The sequence below is a fragment of the Hypanus sabinus genome, chromosome 22 (genome assembly GCF_030144855.1).
Source record: "Hypanus sabinus isolate sHypSab1 chromosome 22, sHypSab1.hap1, whole genome shotgun sequence".
In the NCBI taxonomy this organism is placed as follows: domain Eukaryota; kingdom Metazoa; phylum Chordata; class Chondrichthyes; order Myliobatiformes; family Dasyatidae; genus Hypanus; species Hypanus sabinus.
In genome coordinates, this window is record NC_082727.1 from 22,605,795 (window position 1) to 22,625,775 (window position 19,981).

Here is a 19,981-nt window from a genome sequence, read left to right on the forward strand (position 1 = left end):
GAGTTGCCATGGACATCTTGGGCAAAGGGCTGGTTTTCATGCTGTTTGACTCTGTGAGTCAAAAACAAAATGTTTTTAACACCTTGAGGACAAGGTGAATGGGCATGGGATATTGGTAGATTCAAGGCAATGTAAACACTCCATTTTAAATAGTACTCTTGGCTACTTTGTTAAATCAGTTCTGGAACTGGGGACAAACAATAGTAGGAGGCAATCAAATTTTCAACTTCTGCATTTGCCCTGACAGTCCTTATTTAATGTGAACCTGTATGTGCTCCCACCAACTGTACATTCTGGGAAATTGTCATTCAATTTAAAGCAAATAAAGTAACTGTGTTTTGTGCTTCTAGTGATCAATACAAAATCATGTTTGCAAAATCACTCATTTATTCTTTTTCAAAAATCAATTGTACACATATTAATTTGAAGCCAAAAACAAAAATCACAGACTCCCTAACAGGGTCTTCACTGCATTATGTGTATTACAGCCTAACATCCAGAACTACAGGGTAGAAGTTGGTTGTAATGGGAGGAATGGACGTAATTTGGCCATTTTTGTAAACATAAGTCTAATCAATACCAAGGATAGCCCCTATCTACAGTTCATTCCTGGCCAAAATTTAATGAAGTAATTTCTTCCTCATGTTGTGTTAATTTCTGAAATGTTTAGTATCACTTTGTGGTGGAATGGAGGGGCGAGGTGAACCAAGCTACTGAAGAGGGGCAGCAAACACCAAGTCACAGGATAACAAGGAAATATGCTGGTTCTAACATCAAATTATGAGGAAATCCCAATGCAATAGGCATCATAGCAATAAGAACAAGATTGTGTAAAAAAAAAGTAATGAAGGAAGGTATCAATTAAGACAGCAAAAATGCTGATATACTAAAATGTGAACATTTGAGTGACGTCTTAACAATTTTAGTTGTGGATGTACCATCTCTGAAAATTATTCCTCATCTTCCCTGGGCTCAAACATGCTGCAATGTTCGGAAATTGATTTTCTTTACACCCCTGAGCTATATGACAGTATTTGGAACTTGGTGTTGCAGTCTCTCCCTCTTCCTCTCTCAGGTTTAAGATTATCAGAACCCTTGAAAAATTTTATGCAACAGTATCAAGATTAGGTAAGCACCAACAGCATCCTGTTCCTGATGTGACATCTGCTCTCTGAGGTCCAAAAGACCGTCCGGTCATCAGACCAACATCCATTGTATCATGCTCATAGATGATGTCCTCCAGCCGGGTGGTGTACAGCCAAGTTATCAGAACCCCCAAAAACTGCAAAATGGCAGAGAACAAAAAGAAGTGAGTGAAAGGTGGCAATGATGTTCTGACTTTATGTTTTACACCCTATTCTGCCCCCGCTCACAAGTTTTTCCTGCTTTTTTGAGCTAGACAGATAACTCCAGTCCCAGTATAGCTATAGTTGAAGGTGGTTTCACCAGTGTATGCAAGGAGCTGGTGTAAAAAGACCATTTGTCTCAGCGTTCTTACAAGAGGCAGAGTCGAAAATTGATTGAAATTCCTACAACTTCTAACAAGTGCTTCCACCTGAGAAGCAGGACCTTCCAGGCAGTAATTTGTGGGTTGCTGCCTGTGCCACATGCCAGTGCGGGTAGAAGCAGGATGATCTGGCAGATAAATGCGAGGCTGAGAAGCTGGTGCAGGGGGTAGGGCTTCAGGTTCTTGGATCACTGGGATCTCTTTTGGGGGAGGTATAACCTGTTCAAAAGCGGGTTGCAGCTAAACCCGAGGGAAGCAATATTCTTGTGGGCAGGTTGGTTAGAGCTGTTGCAGAGGGTTTAAACTAATTTGGCGGGGGGGGGGGGTGGGAACCAGGGTGAAGGGACCCAGGATAGGACAGATGGTAAATAAGTAAAGATAGCATCAGACTATCAGGAAGGGCAGGCAGGTGATGGCATTTAGTTGCAGCCAACAGGCTGACTATTAAAACATTAGGGATGCAGAGTCAGAAAGGATAGCAAATCCAGTACTCAAGGTGTTGTATCTAAATGTGCATAACATAAGAAATAAGGTGGATGATCTTGTTGCACTGCACTGTTACAAATCGCCAGGTATGTTGTTGTAGCCATCACTGAATCATGACTGAAGGATGGTGTAGTTGGGAGCTGAATGTCCAAGATTGCACTTTATATCGCAGGGATAGGAAGGTAGGCAGAGGGGGTGGTGTGGGTCTATTGGTAAAAAATGGCATCAAATCAGTAGAAAGATGTGACATATGATCAGAAGATGTTGAATGCTTGTGGGTTGAGTTAAGAAACTGCAAGTGTAAAAGGACATTGATGGCAGTTATATACAGGTCCCCTATTTGTGGCGGGGAAGTGGACCATAGATTACACGGGAAATAGAAAAGGTGTGTCAAAAAGGCAATGTTATTGTAGTCATGGGAGATTTTTACATGCAAGTCAATTGGGAAAATCAGGTTGGTAATGGATCTCAAGAGAGTGAGTTTGTTGAATGCCTAAGAGATAGCTTTTTAGAGCCCACTTGGGGATCAGCTATACTGGATTGAGTGTTATATAATGAAATGGAGGTGATTAAAGAGCTTAAGGTAAAAGAACCCTTAGGAACCAGTGATCACAATATGATTGAGTTAACCTTGACATTTGAGAGGGAGAAAGTAGTCTGATGTGGCAGTATTTCAGTGGAGTAAGGGAAATTACAGCGGTATGAGAGAGGAGTTGGCCAAAGTAAATTGGAAGGAACTACTGGCAGGGATGTCAGCAGAGCAGCAATGATGTGTGTTTTGGGAAAAATGAGAAAGGTGCAGCATATATATATTCCAAAAATGAAGAAATACTCAAATGGAAAGTAGTACAACCACGGCTGACAAGGGAAGTCAAAGCCATTGTAAAAACAGAAGGAAGTGCATACAACAAAGCAAAAATTAGTGGGAAGATAGAGGACTGGGAAGTTTTTAAAAGCCTACAGAGAGCAACTAACAAAATCATTAGAAGCGAAAAGATGAAATATGAAAGCAAGCTAGCAAATATTACCAAAGGAAAGAGTAAAAGTTTTTTCAAGTATGTTAAAAATAAAAGAGAAATGAGAGTAGATATAGGACCGCTAGAAAATGAGGCAGGAGAAATAATAATGGGGGACAAGGAGATGGCTGATGAACTAAATGACTATTTTGCATCAGTTTTCACTGTGGAAGACACTAGTAGTATGCCTGATGTAGTGTGTGAAGTAAGAGAAGTGGGTGCAGTACTATTACAAGAGAGATGGTGCTCAAAAAGCTGAAAGACCTAAAGGTACATAAGGAAATGCACCCTAGGGTTCTGAAAATGGTAGTGTTAGAGATTATGGTGGCATTAGAAATGATCTTTCAAAAATCATTGGTCTCTGGCATGGTCTCCAACTGGAAAATTACAAATGTCACTCCACTCTTTAAAAAGGAGGAAGGCAGCAGAAAGGATATTATTGACCAGTTAGCCTGACCTCAGTGGTTGGGAAGATGTTAGAGTGAATTGTTAAGGATGAGGTGATGGAGTACTTGGTGACACAGGACAAGATAGTACAAATTCTACATGGCTTCCTTCAGGGAAAACCCTGCCTGATGAATCTGTTGAAATTCTTTGAGGAGATTACAAGTAGGATAGATAAAGGGGATGCAGTGGACATCGTACAGTATATTTGGATTTTCAGAAGGCCTTTGACAAGGTGCTGCACATGAGGCCGCTTACCAAATTAAGAGCCCATGGTATTACAGGAAAGTTACTAACATGGTTAGAGCATTGGCTGATAGGTAGGAGGTAGCATCAGGGAATGAAAGAATCCTTTTGCGGTAGGCTGCCAGTGACTAGTGGTGTTCCGCAGGGGTCGGTGTTGGGACCGCTGCTTTTAATGCTGTATATCAATGATTTAGATGATGGAATAGATGGCTTTGTTGCCAAGTTTGCAGATGATACGAAGATTGGTGGAGGGGCTGGTAGTATTGAGGCAACAGGTAGGATGCAGAAGGATTTAGACCAATTAGGAGAATGAGGAAGAAAGTGGCAAATGATATACAATGTTGGAAAATGCTTGGTCATGCACTTTGGTAGTAGAAATAAATGTGTGGACTATTTTCTAAACAGGGAGAAGATCCAAAAATCTGAGATGCAAAGGGACTTGGGAGTCCTTGTGCAGAACACCCTAAAGGTCAAGTTGCAGGTTGAGTCAGTGGTTTGGAAGGTAAATGCCATGTTAGCATTCGTTTCAGGAGGTCTAGAATACAAAAGCAAGGATGTGATGCTGAGGCTTTATAAGGCACTGGTGAGGCCTCACCCTGAGCATTGTGAGCAGTTTTGGGCCCCTCATCTTAGAAGAAATGTGCTGACATTGGAGAGGGTTCAGAGGAGGTTCACAAGGATGATTCCAGCAATGAAAGGGTTATCGTACAAGGAACATTTGATGACTCCTGGTCTGTACTCACTGAAACTTAGAAAGATGGTTGGGGGGGGGGGGGATCTTATTAAAACCTTTTGAATGTTGAAAGGCCTAGACAGAGTAGATGTGGAAAGGATTTTTCCCATGGTGGGAGAGTCTAGGACAAGAGGGCACAGCCTCAGGATAGAGGGGCATACTTTCAAAACAGAGATGCAGAGAAATTTCTTTAGCCAAAGGGTGGAAAATTTGTGGAATTTGTTGCCACATGCAGCTGTGGAGGCCAGATCGTTGGGTGTATTTAAGGCAAAGATTGATAGCTTTTTGATTGGACATGGCATCAAAGGTTACGGGGAGAAGGCCAGGAACTGGGGTTGAGGGAGAGAAGTAAAAAGGATCATCATGATTGAATGGCAGAGCAGACTCAATGTGCCAGATGGCCTAATTCAGCTCCTGTGTCTTATGGTCTTATCTACAAGCAACTAAATGAAATGTATGAACGATATAAAAGGGCCGACCTGATAATGAAAGGTGATTGCTTATGTGATAATGAGTAATCAGCAACAGCTGATTTACAATTATGCAGTGAGAGCTACTACTGTAATTAGTAATACATCAGGAAGGACCCAATAAACAGATACTACTTATGGTTTATGTACAGTAATCCCCAGATTGCAGCTCTTCTTAGAATTTGGGTTTTGGTGAGTAAATGGGAAGTGTATTCAATTTTATCTTTAATTGTTCTTAAATTCAATTTAGTAATCAAATCTAGTGAGTGCTAAAGGTGTCCTTCTGGATTTGAATGTTTCAATTTTGGTTAAATAAATACAGAGCTAAGGGAGGACCCACTGCAATTGTATATTATGGAAATCTTTCAACTCAGATTAAGTGATGTCAGCTAACATCACTCCCCAGTGCTGCTTGGAAATTAATATGGAAGGCTCAGAAACTATGGTTTAGTTTGTTTTCTTCCATCCTTGGAGTGCAATTATCTTGAGAGAATAAAATCTGTGGGAAAATCGCAAGACTGCACTGGCTTTTGGTCTGACCATACAATGCCGGTATAAGTTAATTGGTATAAGATGCTTATAGTTTATCGTTTTATAAGTTATTAGTGAGACGGGTCTTAGCTGACTGATATAGGGTTTCTATAGCTGGGAAGCAGGCAAATATTTTTATAGCTCTAGATATGATTCCAGCTTGGTATGTTGCCTTCCTGGTGCCTGAGTCAAAGATGTTACTGAAGAAATGCTGTGGAGAATTGGAAAAATGGTAAGTGAGAGTAAATAAAGTCAAAGTGCAGAATTTAAAGGTGCCATGCCTGAATGCTGAAAGCATTTGCAACAAGGCATTGATCGTGTGGCTAGTCAGAGGCTTTTTCCCAGGGCTGAAATGGCTAGCACGAAAGGGCATAGTTTTAAGGTGCTTGGAAGTAGGTACAGAGGAGATGTCAGGAGTAGTTTTTTTATGCAGAGTGGTGAGTGCATGGAATGGTCTGCTGGCAGTGGTGGTGGAAGCGAAAATGATAGGGTTCTTTAAGAGACTCCTGGATGGATACATGGAGCTTAGAAAAATAGAGAGCTATGGGGGGGGGGGAGTTCTAAGGTGGGCCGAAAGGCCTGTATTGTGCTGTAGGTTTTCTATGTTTCTAAGGTAAATGAATTAACAGCTGATCTCAGTGTCAGTATGGAATCAGGGATACAAGGTGACCATTGCTGGAAAATAGATATTCCACAATGTTCAATAATGTTCCATAGTGATGGATGAATATATTTTGATACAATAAACTGGAAGATGAATTCCTGAAATGTATATGAAATGCTTTTCTGGATCAATGTATTGATGACCCAATTAGGGAAAAAGTTATTTTGCCTTTCATTTTGTGCAGTTAGGAAAAATTAATTGATATTCTTGCTGTTAATGGGCTATGGAGGAAAAGTAACCATAATGAAATAGAAATTGACATTGAACTATATCACTTTAAAACTAAATGTGAAATTAGTGTCTTTAATTTAAACACAGGAAGTGACCCAGGTCATGCTTTCTTCTCTCGGCTGCCATCAGGAAGAAGCTACAGGAGCCTCAGGACTCACACCACCAGGTTCAGAAACAGTTATTAACACTTAACCATCAGGCTCTTAAACCAACACTCAACTTCACTTGTCTCATCACTCACTTTCAAGGACTCTTCATCTCATGTTCTTGATACTTCTTGCTTATTTATTATTTTTTCTTTTTGTATTTACACAGTTTGTTGTCTTTTGCACACTGATTACCACCTTATTTGGTATAGTCTTTCATTGATTCTATTACGGTTATTGGATTTATTGAATATGCCCTTAAGAAAATTAATCTCAGTGTTGTATATGGTACTTTGATAATAAATTCACTTGAAAAAAGAATTGGCTGTGGATCACTAGGAGAAGATATTGCGTATTCAATGTTATAACCTTCAATGGTTGGCATTCAAAAAATAATGCCCAAGATATAAAAGAAATTCTTTAAGTCACAAAAACCTAAAAGCAAAATTGATTCATTCATGACTGATGGGAGAAATTAAAGATACTATTGAGTCTTATAAAGTTGATGATTGAGAATAGGAAGATAGAAATGAGGGCAGAGTGGTGAGAACTATAAAAGTAGACTTTAAGAGCTTTTATAGGTAAGTAAAAATGAACATGGGAGGGCTTAAACTAGACTGGCAGGGGTTTGGAACCCAGAGCAGGAGCACATCATGGGATAAAGCAGTAGGCAGTGAGAGCGAATCTACTCTGGCCACTTTATTAGGTACACCTGTAGACCTCAATGTAAATACCTAACCAGCCAATCATGTGGTGGCAACTCAATGCATAAAAACATGCAGACATGGTCAAGAGGTTCAGCTCGAGTTAAGTTGGGCCTGCAGTATTGGGCAAAACTAAATAGCTTCAATCACAGCTGTCCATCAAAATGTCTTTTGCAGGAGACATCAGAGCGCCAAAGTGAAATTAAAAGATACCCAGTTTTAGATTTGGTTAATATCTGGGCTGTGAAATTGAAACTGATTGAGGAAGACATAACTGACCAAATTTGCTTGCCACCCATTCCTTTTTGGCTTTTGCCAGGACCAGAAGTAGACCTATTTCTCCTTTTTCAGCTTCAAGGAAGCAGAGCAATTTCAACAGCGATCATAAATGAATGTTTATATAATAAATAGGGATCTAATCTGAAGATTTTTACAGAAGGCTCAGTGGACCCAGAGAGCAGTAAGGCAGGATTTGGGATGTACGTGTCTCAACTTGGAGTTGAGATTGGTCACCGGGTTTCAGATGGTGTTTCTGTCTTTGCAACAGAATTATTAGCAATCCTCTGGGCCTTATGGCGGATAGAAGACTCTCGACCATGCAGGGTCATCATCTGTTCGGATTCTGCTGCTGCCTTAGAGGCTATAAAAGGGAATAAATTGAAAGCTCGTCCTGACGGTGTTATTGAGATTCTCTTAGTTTTGTTTAGAGTAGGGAAGATGGGTTGTGAAGTCAGATTTACATGGATACCTGGGTGTGCTGGGGTGGAGGTAAATGAAATTGTGGATGGCATTGCAAAGTCTTCCTTACAGAGCGGGCAAGTAGGAATTAGAATATCCTTAGGCAGAGCAGAATTGAGAAGTAAGATTAAAAAAAGGTATAGAGAAGCAATGGCAGGAGGATTAGAAAAATGAATTAAAGGGAAGGCATTTCTTTTCTAGTCACCCACTAATTTAAAAAAAGGTCTCAGACTGTTACTCTTCACAGTATCTCTACGATTTAAAATTAACCAGACTTAGGTTGGGGCATTGTGGGCTGAACTATTACTTAAAGATAATAGAAAGACATCCTACTGGATTATGTGATTGTGGTAGTCCAGAGACAGTTCAGCATGTTTTGCTGAGTTGTAATCGATATAAAATTGAGAGAAGCATATTGTTCAAGAGGCTGTCTGGCTTAAATGTATTTTGTTTTCCTGTTAAATCTTTCTTTGGCCACCAAGAGAACCACCATCTGATTGAAAAGCTTATTATCCTGTTTCTACGTGCGACTAGTGTATACTCAAGAATTCTAGTTTCTTGAAACTCTGTAACTAATTATACATTCTGCGGAGGGCAGTAATACACCTAGATGTGTCTAAACTGCCAAAAATGGAAGAAGAAGAAGAAGAAGAGGTTCAGCTATTGTTCAGATCAAGCATCAGAATGGGGCAAAAATGTGACTTTGACAGTGGAATGATTTGTTGATAACCGACAGGGTGGTTTGAGTATATCACAAACTACTTATCTCCTGGGATTTTCACACAGTCTCTAGAATTTGGAGTGAGAAACAGAAGACCATCCAGTGTGTGGTAGTTCTCTGGGAGAAAATGCCTTGTTAGTGAGCGAGGTCAGAGGAGAATGGTCAGACTAGTTCAAGATGACTGGAAGCGACAAATAACCACACATTACAACAAGGGCGTGCAGGAGAGTATCTCTGAACCCACAAAATGTCGAACCTTGAAGAAGACCACCAAGAGTGCACTCAGTGGCCACTTTATTTGGTATGAGGTACCTAATAAGGTGACCAAGGAGTGTATTAATCAGGTTAAACTGGTTCACAGTAAAGGCAGTGAAAGGATTGCTCAGTTAAACTGCATTTATTTTTATGCTTGAGGTTAAACTGCCCAGAGTGTTAGGGGTTTAGATGGGGTGGATTTTGTGAAATGTATTCAGAAAAGTTTCCTCAGTCAATATTATTAAGGCCCGAGTTGGTAGGGTACAATACTAGACCTCCCATGAGGAAGTGAGACAAGGCAAGTAACCGAGGCCGCAGTCAGGGAGGACTTCAGCTCCATTGACCATAATTCTGTTAGTTTAAGATAGTGATGGAAAAGGTTAGGTCAGGTTTATGGGTTGGGTTCCTAAATTGGACCAGTTCTGATTTTAGGGTTATTGGACAGCACCTAACAGAAGTCAATAGGGTGAGATTGTTTCAAAGAAAAGGAACAAATGGCAGATGGAAAGGCTTTTAAATATGTGATAGCAAGTATCCAGGAGCAACGTATTCCTGTTAGGGTGAAGGGTAAACCTGTCAACCCTAGATGGCAAGCGATACTGAGGCTCTGGTGAAGAAAAAGAAGGATGCAAACACTGATTGGGGCATCAGGCCCTGATGGTGTACTTGGTAGAGCACTGAAAACCTGTGCCAAGCAACTGGCTGGAGTGTTCTAGGACATCTTCAATCTCTCACTGCTGCACCTGTTTCAAAAGGGTGACAATCATACCAGTGCCCAAGAAGAGCAGGGTGAGCTCCCTCAATGACTATCGTTTCAGTACACTCTCATTTAGTATGATAAAGTGCTTTGAGAGGTTTGTTATGGCCAGAATCGATTCCTGCCTAAGGAAGCACTTGGATCCACTTCAATTTGCCTTTCACCACAATAGGCCTATAGTGAATGCAACCTCATTGGCTCTCCACTTGGCCTAAGATCACCTGATAATAGCAATACGTGACAGGCTGCTGTTTATTAATTACAGCTTAGTGTTCAACACCATAGTACTCTCAGACCTAATGAACAAGCTCCAAAACCTGGGCCTCTGTACCTCCCTCTGCAACTGGAACAGTCAACACTAGTACGCCTCAGGGGTGTGTGCTTAGCCCACTGCTCTACTCTCTTTACATCCACAACTGTGCGGCTAGTGTGATGAGATCTGAAAGATTATTCTAAGTGGACTGTTCCTTTAAAATGAGATAGAGCGAGGGAGTGAACAGCATGTGGGCTATTACAGGGAAGAGAGCAACATAAAAGTCTGTGAGTTGCCTTGGAAACTGAAAGGCGGAACTATATGATGGACAGTTCGTGCTTAGCACTTGTGAGATATATACAAGGTCAGTTGGCTTTGTAATCAGGCACGCCAGATATCAAGGAAGACACTGGTTGAGCTTTGAGTGCCCACGACAAAGGTGGGGTTTTTGCTCACAGTGTGGACAAAGAGGTGACCAGTGGAACACTATCGAAGTGTTTAACCCTTGTCTGGTTTGAAAGTGGTGCTACGTGAAAATGGCATCCTCTTTTTGTGGTCACAGTTGGTGACTGTAAGTTTTGGAAGATTCAACCAGGAGGATGACATGGATGATTCATTGGCACTGGGAAGAAAAAAATCTCTCTCTCTCTCTCTCCAACTCTAATTCCAGAAATGAACTGACTACTTACCATACCACCCCAAGACTGTATCATCTTAATCACCTGAGCTGGGAGAAGCTTGGGAACTTCATTTACACACATATATGCATATACTCTGCTAATCTGTCTGCCTTATTTTGTTTTATATTACTTTAACATGTAGTTATTAATAAAACAGAGTTTATAACGGAAGACTCCAACTCCAGGTGTGTCCATTTCTGCTGGTTCTTTTTAACCCGTTATGGGGTACGTAACACTAGGCACAGCAAAAACATTGATAAATTTGCCCATGATACAACTACTGTTGGCAGGATATGAAGAGGTTACAAGGAGGTGCACAGGAGTGAAATGGATCAGCTAGTTGAGTAATGTCAAAACAACAAAACAACAACCTTGCACTCAACATCAGGAAGACCAAGTAATTGTGGACTTCAGGAAGGAGAAGTTGAGGAACACCCACCAGTCCTCAATGAGGTGATCAGCGGTGGAAAGGGTGAGCAGTTTCAAGTTCCTGGTATCAACATCTCTGAAGATCTATCTTGGGCCCAATATATTGATGCAATTAAAAGAAGGCACAACAGTGGCTATATTTCATTAGGAATTTGAGGAGGCTTGGTACGTCACCAAACACTCTTGCAAATTTCTACAGATGTACCGTGGAAAGCATCACCATCTGGTATGGAGGAGTGACTGCACAGGAGCTGAAAAAGCTTCAGCCAGCTCCATCATGGCAAAGAACATACCCAGCATCGAAAATATCTTCAAAAGGTGATGCCTCAAAAATGTGGCATCCTTCATTAAGGACCCCCATCACCCAGCACATACCCTCTTCTCATTGCTATCATCATGGAAGAGGTACACATTCAATGTTTTAGAAACAGCTTCTTCCCCATCGCCATCAGATTTCTGAATGGACAATTAACCCACATACGTCATCTCACTTTTTTTTCTTTTTTTTGCTCTCGTTTTGTACTTTAAAATTATATATATATTTCAGTGTAATTTACAGTTTTTAAATTGTAATGCCAGTGATATTAAGCCTGATTCTGATTCAGGGTTTAGGGTGTGTCGGGGATGAATGAATCCCTCAATCACTATAAAAAGATTAAGAATACACTTTGAGGGAAATCAAGAGAACAAAGAGGAACATGAGTTGATCTGGTAGGTAAGGTTAAGGAAAATTCCTAGTATTTCTTAGTTATATTAAGAGTAAAGGGGTGGCTAGGGAGAGAGTAGTTCCCCTCGGAGATCAGCAGGGCCCCCTGTGTCTTGGGCTGCTGGAGATGGGAGGGATCTTTAATGAATATTTCCCCTTGGTGTTTATTGAGGAGAAAATCAAGATTGCTCAAGAGATAAGGGAAACAAGTGCGATGGTTTGGAGGACATTCATTTTACCAGGAAGAAGGTCTCTGCAGCCTTACAATGTTTTAAGGTTGATAAATCTCGAGCCTGACCATGTGCATCAGAGCTTGCAGGAGACCAGTGAGGCCAAAGACAATTGTTTCATTGTTAAGCAATGTTGAAGTTTCCGAAGACTGTAAGGTGACCAATATTGCTCCCTTGTTTAAGAAGGGACAAGCCACGGAACTACAGGATGGTCAGCCTGACATCAGTGGTGGGGTGGTTACTGGAGGGATTTCTGAGGGACAGGATCTACAGGATTGAGAGAGTCTGATCAGGGGAGTGATCGTGGCTTTGTGTGGGGGAAGTCATGCTTGATGAATTTGTTAGTGTTTTTGTAGAGGTAACCAAAAAGGAAAATGGGGATATGGCATTGGATGTTATCTATTTTGACTTGAATAAGGCCTTTGACAAGATCCTGCATGGTAGGCTGGACTGGAAGGTTAAGTCGCATGAATCCAGGGAGAGATGGTTAGGTGAATTCAAAATTGGCTCGAAGGTAGGAAGCTAAGGGTGGTAGATGAAAGTTTTTCTCAGAATGGAATCCTGTGACTAGTGGTGTGCTGCAGGGGTTAATATTGGGACCCTTGTTATTCATCTTTATATAAGTGATTTGGATCTGAATGCACAAGGCTTGATCAGTAAGTCTGGGGATGACATAGGGACAAGGGAATATTGACCAGCTAGGACAGTGGGCTGAGGACTGGCATGTGAATTCAATGAGGTGTGAGGTGATGCATCTTAGAAAGTCAAACCAATGTGAATTTATATTATGAATGAGAGGCATTAGGGAATGTCATGCAGTAGAGACAGGAAAACAAGTGCATAGTTCTTTGTAAGTGACCTCACAGGTAGAGTGCTGAAAAAGACATTTAGCCCACTGGCCTTCAGCAGACAGGGCAGAGTATAGGAATTGGAACATTATAAACACGAGAAATTCTGCAAATGCTGTAAATCTAAAACTATGCACTCAAAATGCTGGAGGAACTCAGCAAGTTAGGCAGCATCTATGGAATTGAATAAACAGTTGATGTTTTGAGCTAAGACCCGATATTGCTGTTGTATAAATTGTTGGTGAGGCCGTGCTTAAAGAGTACCATGTACAGATTTGGTCACCCAGTTATAGGACAGATGTGGTTAAACCAGAAAGAGTACAGGAATTTTTAAGACCATAAGATATCGGTGCAGAAGTAAGCCATTTGGCCCATCGGGTCTGCTCTGCCATTCGGTCATGAGCTGATCCAATTCTTCCAGTCATCCCCACTCCCCTGCCTTCTCCCCATACCCTTTGATGCCCTGGCTAATCAAGAACCTATCTATCTCTGCCTTAAATGCACCCAATGACTTGGCCTCCACAGCTGCTTGTGGCAAGAAATTCCATAGATTTACCACTCTCTGACTAAAGTAATTTCTCCGCATCAATTAATGAGGATGTTCCCTGGTTTAGAGGGCCTGAGCTTTAGGGAAAAGTTGGCTAGGCTAGAATTTATTCCTTGGAACTTGGGAGAATGAGGGCCAACCTTAAGGGAATGTTTAAGGTTATGAGATGCATGGATACAGAGGACAGTAACAGTCTTTTACTCAGGGTAGGAGAGTCCAAAACGAGGGGAACGAGGTTCATGGAGAGAACATAAAGATGTAAAAAGGACCTGAGAGACTACCTTTGCAATGCAGAGAGCAGTGAGTATGTGGAACGAGCTGCAAGTGTGGGCCCCTTACAGAGAGAGAGAAGAGGATTTATAAAGAATAAGAAAATAGAAGAAATAAGCAATTACTTTTGTCTAACTTCATTGAAAAGACTCGACAAAACCTGCCACATATATTAGAAAATCAAAGATCTAGTCAGGATGAATAACTTAGTATTAACCAAATAACAGTGATATCCCAACAACCTGATTATTTGCATTCCAAAATAGCTTTAGAGATGGGGAATGTACTGTATATCACCTTCCAAGATTTTGTAGGTTCTGAAAATGTTCCTATGGTTTACTTGATATCAAATATGATCCCACTGCTTGAGAAAAGGTGGGAGGAGGGGTGGGATGGTGAGAAATGGAGAACCTCAGTATTGGGGAAAATGGTGCAAAATCTATAATGAAATATGTAATAAGAGTAGAATTTAGCAAACTTAACATCCATTTATGAACTGAAATCGCATTTGACTGATCTTTCGATATTCTTTGGAGGTATGACTAGCAGAATAAATAAGGAGGAAATTAATGAATGTGGTATATTTGGATTTTAGGAATGACCCAATTGGGGTAAAGTATTGCTACACATTAAGAATTGTTTACCAGACAGATGGCAAAACATAGAATTAAATGCGTCTCTCTCAGGATTGTAGACTGTCACCAGTGATGTACCACATGAATTGGTGCTTGGGCCTCAGCTTTTCACAACCTATGTCAACAAATTGTTTGCAGGGATAAAATATATTTACAATTTTACCGATGATGCCAAATTGACTAGGATTCTATGTAGAAAGAAAGATGTAAACAAGCTTCAATGGAATTTGGGTGCCTAAATGTGTGGGCAAGAAGATGGCAGATAGAATTTAATGTGGTGAAAGTGTTATCTCTTATGGTACACATAGTTTAAAAGCAGAGAACTTGTTAAATGGTGAGGCAGTAGTTAATGTTGATGCTCAAAGGAAGCTAGGTATCCTTGTACACGAATCACTGAAGGCCAGCTTGCAAATGTAGCAAGGCAAATAGTAAGAGAGGATATGATATAAGGAAATTTTATTGAAATTTAATCAGGGCTTTGGTGAGATTGCCCCAGTATAGCAGTGTGTACTATTTACAAGATGCACTGCAACAACACCAAAGTTCCTAAGGCAGCACCCTCCAGCCCCATGACCACCACCATCTGGAAGGACAAGAACAGCAGATACCTGGGAACACCACCACTTGGAAATCCCTCTCCAAGTCACTCACCATCCTGACTTGGAAACATATCACTGGTCAAAATCATGGAATTCCCTCCCTAACAGCACTGTGGGTATTCATACACCTGGACCTCACTGTAGTGGTTCAAGAAGGCAGCTCATCACTACCTTCTCAAGGGCAACTAGGGATGGGCAATAAATGTTGGCTTAGCTGGCAATGCTCACATTCCGTAAATGAATAAATAAAACAAAATAAATTAAAATGAAAATGTTGTGCACAGATGCAGTGGAGGGAGTACAGGGAAGATTCACAACAGGCTCCTGGAAGAGTGGTTTGGTGCATTAAAAAGGGGAGTGGCCTGCATATTTTAGAGTTTAGATGAATGAAAAGAGATCTGATCAAAATGTTCAAAGTGGTTAAAAAGCTTGACTGGCTAGATAGAAGAAACATGTTTACCCTGACTAGGCAGTATACAGTTTCAGAATAAGGGGCAAGCCATTTAGGACCAGATGAAAGAAATATCTTCATTGAGAAATCTTTGAAATTTTCCAGAGGACTGTGGAGGCTCATTCAGTCATTGCATTCATTGGAAATGCACATCCATAAGTGGCATAATAACAGTACAGGTGCACTCCCACAGCTCTGGTGTCTCATGTTCATTCCTGACTTCCAATGCTGACTATGTGGAGTTTGCAGGTTCTTCCTTTTATCATATTGGTTTCCTCCACATGTTAGTCCATAGGTCCATAAGACATAGGAGCAGAATTAGGCCATTCAGCCTGTCAGGTTTGCTCTGCCATTTCATTATGGCCAATTTACTGTCCCTCTCAATTCCATTCTTCTGCCTTCTTCTCATAACCTTTGATGCCCTGATTAATCATGAATCTATCAACCTACACTTCAAATATGCCCAATGACTTGGTCTCCACAACCATCTGCAGCAATGAATTCCACAGATTCACTACCTCTGGCTAAAAATATTCCTCCTCATCTCTGCTCTAAATGGATGTTGCATTAGTCTGAGGCTGTGCCCTCTGGGTCCTAGACTCACCCACTATATAAAACTTTCTCCTCTCATCCACTTTATCTAGACTTTTCAATATTTGATAGATTTTAATAAGAACCCCCTTTCATTATTTTGAACTCCAGTGAGTACAGGCCCAGAACCATCAAATGCTTCTCATATGTTAACCTTTTCATTCCTGGACTAATTCTCGTGAATCTCCTCTGGACCTTCTTCAATGCCAGCATATCTTTTCTTAGGTAAAGGGCCCAAAACTACTCACAGTACTCCAAGTGCAATCTGACCAATGCCTTCTGAAGTTTCAGCATTATATCCTTGCTTTTATATTCTTGTCCTCTTGAAATGAATGTTAACATTGCATTTGCCTTCGTTACCATAAACTCAACCTGCAAATTAACCTATAGGGAATCCTGCACAACGACTCCCAAGTCCCTTTACACCTCCGATTTTTTAATTTTCTTCCCATTTAAAAAAATAGTCTATGCCTTTATTCCTTCTACCAAAGTTCATGACCATACACTTCCCTATATTCCATCTGCCAATTCTTTGCCCATTCTCCTATACTACCTAAGTCCTTCTGCAGACTCCTGCTTCCTCAACACTATCTGCCCCTCCACCTATCTTTGTACACAGTACTGATTTGTACACCCTAGATTTTTATATGGTTTCAGATGATATGGCCTCAACAGAGCCCTTTTCGCAATATCAGCAAGGCTGTCTGGGATTACATGGAGGGACAGAAGCAAATGAGACAACCAAGATGTGCAGAAGAACTGCAAGATGCTTGGAAAAACCTACCAGCCAATTTTCTTATAAAACCGCTCAACAGTGTACCTAAGAGGGTATTGCTACAATTTTAAAGGTGGTCACACCAAATATTAATTTGATTTAGTTACTTCTTTCTACTGTTTCTGCTTTTTATAGTTTTTTTTTAATATTTAGAAACATTTAATTATTTTTGAAAGCATCTTTGCTTTACAGATTTTTTAACATGTGCCTAAGACTTTTGCACAGTTCTGTATCATCCACAGAAGTAACCATTAATTCCAGAAAGCAATTAATTCCTTCATCCAAATCATTGACATATAACAAATAGCAGTCCCAACACTGACCCCTGCTGTATAGCAATAGTCACTAGCATCCAACCAGACAAGGCCTTGTTTATTCCTACCATTTGGCTTCTGCTAGTCAGCTAATCTTCTATCCATGATATTATTTTTCCTATAATACCAAGGGCTCTTTTCTTGTTAAGCAGTCTCATGTGCAGCACGTTCTCAAAGGCCTTCTGAAAATCCAAGAAAACAACATCCACTAACTCCCCTTTGTTTATTCTGCCTGTTATATCCTTGAAGGAATCCAAAAGATTTATCAGACAAGATTTCCCCTTAAGGAAACCATGCTGACTTTGGTCTATTTTATTGTGTGCCTCCAAGTACCCTGAAACGTCAACCTTAATAATGGATTCCAAACTCATCGCAACCACAGAAGTCAAGCTAACTGGCCTATAACACACACAAAATGCTGGATGAACTCAGCAGGCCAGGCAACACCTATGTAAAAGAGTAAACAGTCAACATTTCCGGCCAAGACACTTCATCAGGACTGAAAAAAAGATGAGGTCAGAGTAAAGTGGGGGAGAATGGGAAGAAGAAGTGCAAGGTGGTAAGCGACAGGTGAAACTCGGAGACGAGGAGGGGTGTAGTAAGCAGTTGGGAAGTTGATTGGTGAAAGAGATAAATGACTGGAGAAGGAAGAATCTGATAGGAGAGGGTGAAGGGAAGGGGAGGAGCAACTGAGGGAGGTGATGGGCAGGTAAGAAGGTGAGAGAGGGAAATGAGAATGGGTAATGGTGAAGTGGGGGGGGGGGGGTTATTACCAGAAAATTGAGAAATCGATGTTCTTGCCATCAGGTTGGAGGCTACCCAGACGGAATATAAAGTGTTTCTCCTCCAACATGAGTGTGGCCTTATTGCAGCAGTAGAGGAAGCCATGGAGTGACATGTCAGAACAGGAAATGGGAAGTAGAGTTGAAATGGGTAGCCACCAGGAGATTTTGCTTTTTCAGGTGGACAGCGCATAGGTGCTTAGTGAAGTGGTCTTCCAATCTACAACAAGTCTCACCGATATACAGGAGGCCACACCAGGAGCACCCAATACAATAGATAACCCCAACTGACTCACAGGTGAAATGCTGCCTCATCTGGAAGGGGTGTTTGGGGCCTTGAATGGCAGTGAGGGAGCAGACAGGAACAGGTGTGGCATTTGTTCTGCTTGTAACAGTAAGTACCAGAGGGAAATCAGTGGGGAGGACGAGTGGACAAGGTAGTTGTGTAGGGAGTGATCCCTGCAGAAAGTGGGTATTGGGGGAGAGGGAAATATGTGCTTGGTGGTTGGATCCATTGGAGATGGTGGAAGTTGTGGAGAATTATGTACTGGATGTGGAGGCCAGTGGGGTGATGTGTGAGGACAAGATTCCATTTCTTGGTCCCCCATACTAGCTCTCCAATGCATCTTCCTGTGGTCCCATATCCACTCTTAATTCACCTTTCCTCTTTATCTAATCTGAAAAAAAATTGGTATGCTCTTTTATTTTATTGGCTAGCTTTCCTTCAAATCTCATCTTTTCTCTCCTTATGGCCTTTTAAGCTGCTTTCTGTTGATTTTTTAAAAAACTTCCCAAACCGCTAACTTCCCACTAATTTTGGCTATATTATATGCCCTCTATTCTGCTGTTTTGCTGTCTTTGACTTCTATTGTCAGCTATAGGTGCCTCATCTTTCCTTGAGAATACTTCTTCATCTTTAGGATATATCTACTGTATTCTATGCCTTCCGAATTGCTAAAAGAAACTCCAACCATTGTTGTTCTGCTGTCATCCCTGCCTAGTGTCCTCTTCCAGCTTGTCTTTCATGCCTCTGTAATTCCCTTTACTCCACTGTAATACTGATACATCTTAATTTATCTTCTACCTCTGAAACTGCATGGTGAATTCCAGCATATTATGATCACTGTACCCTCCTTAGGGTTCCTTTGCCTTAAGCTCCCTAATGAAATCTGGTTTATTACACAATACCCAATTTAGGGCCACTCACTCTCTCTGCCTACCTGCCTGTCCTTTTGATCCTTAGATGATCTTTTTATAGCCAGGTCTCAGAGATGCCCACAATATCATACTTGCCAATCTCTAACTGCACTACAAGGTCATCTACCTTCTTCCATATACTGTGTGCTTTCAAACATAACACCCTCAGAGCTGTATTCATCACCTTTTCAATTTTCCACCCATGTTACACTTCAACTCATCCCACTGACTAGAGTTTTGCCTGATCATCAGCCTGTCCTTGCTCACAGTCACTACACACTGCATCTCATTGTATACCAATTGTCCCATCCTCAGCCCTATCACTCCACTCGCCATTCCCCGGCCATATTAATTTTGAAAACTCTCCAACAATTCTAGAAAAACTGCCTGCAAGGATATTGGTCTCCTTTGAATTCAGATATAAACCATCCTTTCTGTACTGATCATACCTTCTCCAGAAGAGATTCCAATGATCCAGAAACCTGAAACACTGCCCTTGCACCCTTCAGCCAAATCATCCTATTCTTACCCTCACTGGTGCATAGCATAGACAGCAATCCAGAGATTACTACTCTGCAAGTCCTGCTTTTCAATTTTCTACCAAACTCCGTATATTCTCTCTTCAGGATTTCCTACCTACAGCATGTCATTGGTACCAATATGTGCCACGATTTCTGACTGCTCACCCTCCCTTATTTAGAATGCCATGGCCCCAATCTAAGACATCCCTGACATTGGTACCTGGGACACAAGATACACAATCTCCTGTCTGCTTCCCTAACTGTGGAATCCCCTGTCACCACTGTGCACCTCTTCTTCCCCTTCCCTTCTGAGCCACAGAGCCAGACTCAGTGCCAGAAGCCTGTTCTCTGCGGCTTCCCGCTTGTAGGTTGTCCCCAAATGGTATCCAAAGTGGTATACTTATAATTAAGGGAAATGGCCACAGGGGTACTCTGTACTAGGTTCCTTAAAGTTGTTACAGCTGGGGTGGGGAGGGAGGGGGGCATATAAGCAGTAGTGGGAAT

At 41.3% G+C, this 19,981-nt stretch overlaps 1 protein-coding gene across 1 annotated transcript in view; it reads right to left on the minus strand.

Annotated features, from left to right (window-relative positions):
• Positions 1-321: 321 nt before the first annotated feature.
• Positions 322-19,981, minus strand: part of tspan15 (tetraspanin 15) — a 121,746-nt gene continuing 102,086 nt past the window's right edge. The window contains exon 8 of the mRNA XM_059947293.1: positions 322-1,282. Within this exon, the coding sequence (XP_059803276.1) occupies positions 1,106-1,282 (177 nt within the window). The 3' untranslated portion in view covers positions 322-1,105. The remainder of the gene's footprint in view (positions 1,283-19,981) is intronic.